This window comes from Hirundo rustica, unplaced genomic scaffold, assembly GCF_015227805.2.
Source record: "Hirundo rustica isolate bHirRus1 unplaced genomic scaffold, bHirRus1.pri.v3 scaffold_110_arrow_ctg1, whole genome shotgun sequence".
NCBI lineage: Eukaryota > Metazoa > Chordata > Aves > Passeriformes > Hirundinidae > Hirundo > Hirundo rustica.
Genome location: NW_026690211.1, coordinates 26,515 through 33,531, shown reverse-complemented (window position 1 = coordinate 33,531; position 7,017 = coordinate 26,515). Strand labels below are relative to the sequence as shown.

Genomic DNA, 7,017 nt, shown 5'->3' with positions numbered 1-7,017 from the left:
AGAAATTTGCAAAGAGGAAAATCTAAATCCTCTAGCTATGCCTGTGATATTCAGCCAGCAAGCTGGAGGTCCCAGAACAGGGACACCTATCCCATCTCAGGACATGGAAGAATTGCAAAAAGTGATAAAGGACAGTGGCATCTGCTCTTCATATTATAAAGAACTGCTGAAAAATACCCTAGAAAGAACACACCAAACCATAAAATGCATTTTAAGTCAAGTGAAAAGGGGGAAAGCCCAAGCTACACCTCAAAAGAGATTGAAGAAAGCTCAGTATGTTTATAATTTTCTGAACAGCTCTGCAAAAGAGCCTCACCCTCACATTTACAGACATTTCTTGAACACTAAAAAGGTAAAACTGAAAGAACACCCCCCAGTTTCAATTAAAAATTTAGAATCAAGACAGTTAGAAAAACCACATATTCCTGTAACATGGGGGAAGAGGTTTGCATTTGCCTCCACAGAAAGAGGACTCAAGTGGGTTCCAGTGAAGAATGTGAAGCAGTACCACGCATCGAAGCCTGCTGACACACCCACATCAGCCAGTACTGCTGCAAACCAAGAAGCAAGCACCCAGACCTGAGCTGCGCAGAATCACCAGAAGATGATCTGCCAAGAACAGCCCAAGAAAAGACTGGAGTTTTATTGTTTGCATGTTACTTTTGTTCTTTTGTTTTAGTTTTTGTAGTGAAGCTTTACCTAAGTTAACCAAAGATGAATGTCTGAGTTGTTTTAGCCAAGTCTGTAGGCTCTGATACCATCTGTCTATCTGACAGAAGCCCTGAAAAACCTGTTTAGTTTGAGTACCTTTTCCAAAAGATTTTGAAGGTTTGTGCTGCATGAATTTATCCGATCACTCTTGTTTCCATTCATAAACAATTGCAAGAATTGAGAGATTTAGCTAGCCAAATTACAATAGATAACCCATCCTGGTTAGACAATTTGTTTGATAGTTTGAGCTTTGCACCTTGGCTAAAGGAACTTTGTAAGATAGGTTTGATCATTCTAATAGTAGTAGTTGTAGTTTTAGTAGCAGTTCCCTGCATACTTCAGTGTGTGAAAAAAGTAATGAGTAAGACAGTGTCTAGTGTTTTAGTTGTTAATAAGAACGGGGGAGATGTTGGGAAGGAAGAAGCCAAAAAACCCTATAAATATGATTGCCTCTATTCTGAGAATGTGAAACCTGTAACTGAGATAGAATTGAAAGTAAGTTTTGATGTTTGAGATGTATTAGATACTGGATCTCTGGGAAAACAGTTATGTGACCATCTGAAAGTTACCTGCAGCCAGACCCAGAGGTCAAATGGAATGTTCTATCTCACCCCTCAATGTATGGTTCATCCCACACCTGTACCCCTCCCCTGAAGTATCAGGTATCTGTAACCCCATTGGCCCAAGGCTTGTTCCAGCCCACCTTGAAGACCCCTGATAAGGGGTCCCGGGGGGCTGGACGCTCTCTTTGCTCTTTGCTCTTTGCTCTCTTTCTGCTTGCACCCTTCCCCGAGGACTTTCCTCTCTTGGAATTTCCTCTCCCTACTTCTCCCTTCCCCCACCTTCCTAGGCCTTGCCACGAGCTGCAGCCTGGCAGCTCCGAGCAAGGCCTCACATCCCTTACAATAAACCTCATCTTCTAAAACCTAACTTCAGAGATCTCTCGTCTACATTCATCTACACCGTCCTGGAGTCCTCAGCAGCAAGAAGAAGCTATTTCTACAGAAAGCCACCATTCTTTATTGGGGGAGGATAAGGTTAGCAAAGATGAGAAAAAGGCTGAGGTACTTAACCTCTTCTTTGCCTCTGTTTAGAACAGGAATACAGGTTGTCCTCAGGACAAGTGTTCTCCTGAGCTGGTAGATGGGCACAGGGAGCAGAACAGCCCCCCTGTCATCCAGGAGGAAGCAGCTGGTGACCTGCTGAGCCACTGAAATGCTCACAGGTGTCTCTGGGACCAGATGGGATCCATCCTAGGGGGATGAGGCAGCTGGTGGATGAGCTCACCAAGCTGCTCTCCATCATTTCTCATCAGTCCTGGCTCACCAGGGAGGTCCCAGAGGACTGGAGGTGCCAGTGTGAGCCCATCCCCAAGAAGGGCTGGAAGGAGGATCTGGGGAACTCCAGGCCTGTCAGCCTGACCTCGGTGCCCAGCAAGGTTCTGGAACAGATCACCTTGAGAGCCATCACACAGCACCCACAGGATGGCTGAGGGATCAGACCCAGCCAGCGTGGATTTCAGTATCTGCATTGATGATCTGGATGAGGGGATTGAGTCCACCATCAGCAAATTTGTAGATGACACCAAGCTGGGTGAGAGTGTGGATCTGCTGGAGGGTGGGAGGGCTCTGCACAGGGACCTGGACAGGCTGGATCCAGGGCCCAAATCCAACAGTGGGAGGTTTAAAAAGACCAAGGGCCAGGTCCTGCACTTTGGCCACAACAACCCCTGCAGTGCTACAGGCTGGGGACAGAGTGGCTGGAGAGCACCCAGGCAGAAAAGGACCTGTTCCACTGATGGACAGCAGGCTGGACATGAGCCAGCAGTGTGCCCAGGTGGCCAAGAAGGCCAATGGCACCTGGCCTGGATCAGGAATGGTGTGGCCAGCAGGAGCAGGGCAGTGATTCTTCCCCTGTGCTCAGCACTGGTTGGACAGCACCTTGAGTTCTGTGTCCAGTTCTTGGTCCCCCAGTCTAGGACGGACATGGAGGGGCTGGAGCATGTCCAGAGAAAGGCAACAAGGCTGGTGAGGGGTCTGGAATACAAGTCCTGTGAGGAGTGCCTGAGTGAGCTGGGGTTGTTTCTCCTGGAGAAGAGGATGCTCAGGGGACACAAGGTGGTGTCAGGGCACAGGCTGGACTTGATGATCTCCAAGGTCTTTTCCAACCTTGCTGATTCTGTGATTCTCTGAAACCACCCTTGGAGCAGGATGAGCCCTGGGTCTCCTCTTCAGAAGGTCCAGCAGCCCAGGTCCCTCAGCTTCTCCACACAGCCCCAAAGCCCATCCTGTCAGTCCTGCAGAGCCTCCGCAGCCCCTCCTCATTGCCAGAACAGGGAGCCCCACAGCCAGACACAGCAGCCCAGATGTGCCCCCCTGGCCTGTGGTGCCTCTGGCTAGGGAACAGCACCAGGCACTGCAGGAGCCTGCAGACAATTCCTGCAGCACTTGTAGGATGATCCTGCTCCCCAAGGGACGTTCCCATGGTTTGGTGCTCTTTGCCCCCACCCTGCCCACGGCCACCCTGGGGCTGCTCACGGGGCTTTTCCCTGCTGAGCATTGGCCTGGCCGTGTTCTGGAGAGAGCCTGGGCAAGGAGCCTGGAGCCCCCAGGCCCTGGCCTGAGGCGTCAGCGCTGCCCCAGCAGTGCCCATGGCCTGTCCCTGCTGCAGCCCCGGCACTGCCACCCCCAGCACTGTGCCCGGCCCCGAGAGCACTCAGGCCCTACAGCAACACCAGGGCCAGGAGGGCAGCGGGGCAGGGCCATGGGAGCAGCACTGGCAACACCAAGTGCTGCTGCTGCTGGGCACAGCTGCTGTGCCAGCACTGATCTGCCCCAGCTCTGCACACAGACATTGCTGCTGCAGCTCCAGAGAAGGGAACAAAAGGGGGATCTATTGAGAAATCTCTGCTGGGAGATCCTTTAGTTCATTTAAGGCAACCAAGAGCGCACTGTCTGTGGCCATAGTGAAGATGCAGGGAAATAAAATTGCACAAACCATCATCCTTTTTTTGTAGATAATATTAAAAAAGTAAAATAAAGAAAAAGAACCTCCAAAATGAAAAGAACAAGTAATATCAAAGATGGATTTTATTACAGGTGATATGCAGAAATTAACCACCAATCTAATGTTTCTGAAATTGTCCAGTGATCAGTGTCCACACTGCAGCCTTGAGCTCCTGGTTCCTCAGGCTATAGATGAGGGGGTTCACGGCTGGAGGCACCACCGAGTACAGAACTGACAGTGCCAGATCCAGGGATGGGGAGGAGATGGAGGGGGGCTTCAGGTAGGCAAAAATGGCAGTGCTGAGAAACAGGGAGACCACAGCCAGGTGACGGAGGCAGGTGGAAAAGGCTTTGTGCCGTCCCTGCAGAGAGGGGATCCTTAGAACCACCCTGAAGATCTGCACATAGGAGAAAACTATGAACAGAAAACAGCAAAAAAATAAACAGATGGAAAACAAAAGAAGCCCAAGTTCCCAGAGGTAGGATTTGGAGCAAGCGAGCTTGAGGATGTGTGGGATTTCACAGAAGAACTGGCCCAGGGCATTGCCCTTTCACAGGGGCAGGGAAAATGTGTTGGCCGTGTGCATGAGAGCATTGAGAAAGGCACTGGCCCAGGCAGCTGCTGCCATGTGGGCACAAGTTCTGCTGCCCAGGAGGGTCCCATAGTGCAGGGGTTTGCAGTAGGACACGTAGCAGTCATAGCACATGATGGTCAGGAGGGAAAACTCTGATGTGAGGAAGAAAAAAACAAGAAATACCTGTGCAGCACATCCTTCATAGGAGATGTGTCTGGTGTCCCAGAGGGAATTGTGCATGGCTTTGGGGACAGTGGTGCAGATGGAGCCCAGGTCGGTGAGGGCCAGGTTGAGCAGGAAGAAGAACATGGGCATGTGCAGGAGGTGGCTGCAGGCTACGGCGCTGATGATGAGGCCGTTGGCCAGGAGGGCAGCCAGGGAGATGCCCAGGAAGAGGCAGAAGTGCAGGAGCTGCAGCTGCCGCGTGTCTGCCAATGGCAGCAGGAGGAAGTGGCTGATGGAGCTGCTGTTGGACATTTGCTTTCTCCAGACATTGGAACCTTTTGCAGGAGAAAAGACAATGACAGCTGAGGAGAGATTTCTCATAGAAGAGTCAAAGCCCTCTCTCACAGACCATTCCCTGCCACTAAGCACTGCCCCCCTTGTCTCGATCTAGGAGAACCTCCTTCATCTTGGTTGCTGTAGCCCTGATTGCTGCTGGCCAATGTTCAGTGAGGAGCCAGACCTGGTCCTGCAGGACACCTGGGAGTCAGCCCTGACCCCCAGTCAGTGCAGGGGAACAGTGAGGGCAGGGGCCAGTCCTGGTGTTTGAACTTGGACAAAGAATCTCCTCCTAAGGCACAGGAGCTGCCAGGGTGAAGGGATGGGGATTGCAGGAGGCAGAACAAGAGATTCTGCTGCACCTGGGGAGAACAGGGGGTACAGTGAGGCAGGAGGATTGTAGGAGGATTAGTCCAGACTGAGGGGAGCTGCTCTGTCCCTCTCTCCCATTCCCAGCTGCCCTGGACTTGCACCTTTCTGAGCTCCACTCCTTTGTTATCCTGGAAAGCCAGGAGACACTGCTGAGAGCAGAGGGATCCCTGGCACACAAAGTGGCTCCTGCCTTTCCCAAAGTCACGGAGAGTCAGCTCATTCCCAGCCTGCCCTGCCCAGAGCTCCCCAGGGCAGAGGGAGCTGGGACACCCCATTGCTGTGCTCAGCCTGCACAGGAGGAGAACAAGGGCTGGGCCTGAGCCTGCAGCTGGAACTGCCATTCCCAGAGAGCCCATCAGCAATGCCAGGAGCACCTGGGCAAGTCAAGGAGAGAGAGAGCCAGGCGCTGAGGAAAAGCCTTTCCCTGCCCAGCCCTGCCCAGCCCCTGCCAGGCAGCAGCAGTGCAGGACAGTGGCCCTCAGGCCCTGGTCAGCAGGGAATGGGCACATGGCAGGAGAGATGCCCTTCATCTCTGGGGCTGCTCTGCCGGCCCAGGAGGCACTGAGGGCCCCGAGCCCCCGGGCTGAGGGCTGTGCTGGCTGCGAGGGGACACAAGAGCTGTGCTGCTCAGGGCAGTGTGTGCCCTGCAGGGCAGGGCCGGCAGGTGCCACATCTCCCCTGCAGCAGGGCTTCCCTCAGCACTGCCTCCCTCCTTCCCTGCCCACGCCTCTGCTGCTGGAGCTGTCCCAGCCCGAGCTGTTCCTGTGGCCCCGGGCTCCTTCCCTGCCAGTGCTGCCAGAGCCCAGCCCAGCCCCTGGGCCAGCTCTGCCCTGCAGCTGCTTGGGGCTGCAGGGATTAAAGAACAGCTCCCCCAGGCCTGGGCACCATGGAAAGGGGATGCTGGATGGATCTGGATGCTGGGGAGCTGGAGGCACTTGCTGAGGGTCCCAGGAAAATTGTGTCATGTTTTAAGAGCCTCAGTCCCTGTTCTGCCCTGCACAGCTGAGTTTCCATTGCCACCAAGCTGAGCCAGGGGAAAGTGGGACCACAGATTCAGGAATGCAGAGACTCAAGCGAGAAACTCATGCCCTGAATGAGCTCATGAAAAATCCCCTCAGAAATGACTTGGGCATGAGCTGGAGCTCTGAGCAGCCCTGGCCCACTCAGCACCCTCTCCACAGCAGCAGCTCATGCCCTGGCAGGAGTCATTCCTGGCACCCACAGCTCCCCTCCAGCATCCATGGGGAGCTCCCAGGCAGGCTGAGAGCTGCCCCTGGCAGGTGGCAGATCCCCTGGCCTGGCCAGGAGCCCTCAGGGCTGCAGGAGCTGCTCTGCACGACAGCCCTGGGCACCCCTGGCTGCAGCCCCAGCTTCAGCCCCTGCAGCCGTCCCTGGCAGCAGGAGCCGTCCTGCCCTGTCCCTCTGACAGTGCCCAGGGCAGCCCCGCTCTGGAGCACATCCTCCCCCAAAGCAGAAAGGGCAGCAGAGCCATCCTTACAGTCATGTCAGTCCTGTCCTGGGTCAGCTTGAGGAGATCCCTGCAGCCAGAGATTTACTGTGTTAGAAGAGGTGATGATTTCTCCTGAAGAAGCTCAGAATTGTGAAAAGTTGTGAAGATTTCTCTTGAATAATCTGGGAATTGTCTTTCCAGCTCCTTTAAGCTTCTGTCTGCTTCACTGCTCTCATGTATCTGCAGGCGGTGCCCTCAGCCCTTCTGGGCTGGGAGAGGAGCTGCTCCTCAGAAAAAATGTCTTTTTGAAGCTCTTCTTGCTTGCCAGGAGCTGCCTCTGTGCCAGGAGCCCAGCCCAGCTCAGCAGCACAGACACAGCACCAGGACTTTAATGACCCTCTCA

General features: G+C 53.8%; 1 protein-coding gene across 1 annotated transcript; it reads right to left on the bottom strand.

The window, feature by feature from the left end:
• Positions 1-3,835: 3,835 nt before the first annotated feature.
• LOC120747616 (olfactory receptor 14L1-like) lies at positions 3,836-4,730 on the bottom strand. Its single transcript, XM_040053634.2, has 2 exons — positions 4,475-4,730; positions 3,836-4,114 (listed from the first exon to the last, which is right to left on the bottom strand). The coding sequence occupies exons 1-2, from the start codon at positions 4,604-4,606 to the stop codon at positions 3,836-3,838; spliced, it is 411 nt and encodes a 136-aa protein (XP_039909568.2). The 5' UTR covers positions 4,607-4,730.
• Between the last annotated feature and the right edge of the window lie 2,287 nt (positions 4,731-7,017).

Excerpts from the sequence above, each read along its gene's own strand:
- LOC120747616 (XM_040053634.2), bottom strand. The coding sequence starts at position 4,606 with ATGCCCATGTTCTTCTTCCTGCTCAACCTGGCCCTCACCGACCTGGGC. Across the intron at positions 4,115-4,474 it reads ATGAAGGATGTGCTGCACAG|ATCTTCAGGGTGGTTCTAAG; the intron begins GTATTTCTTGTT and ends TCCTATGTGCAG.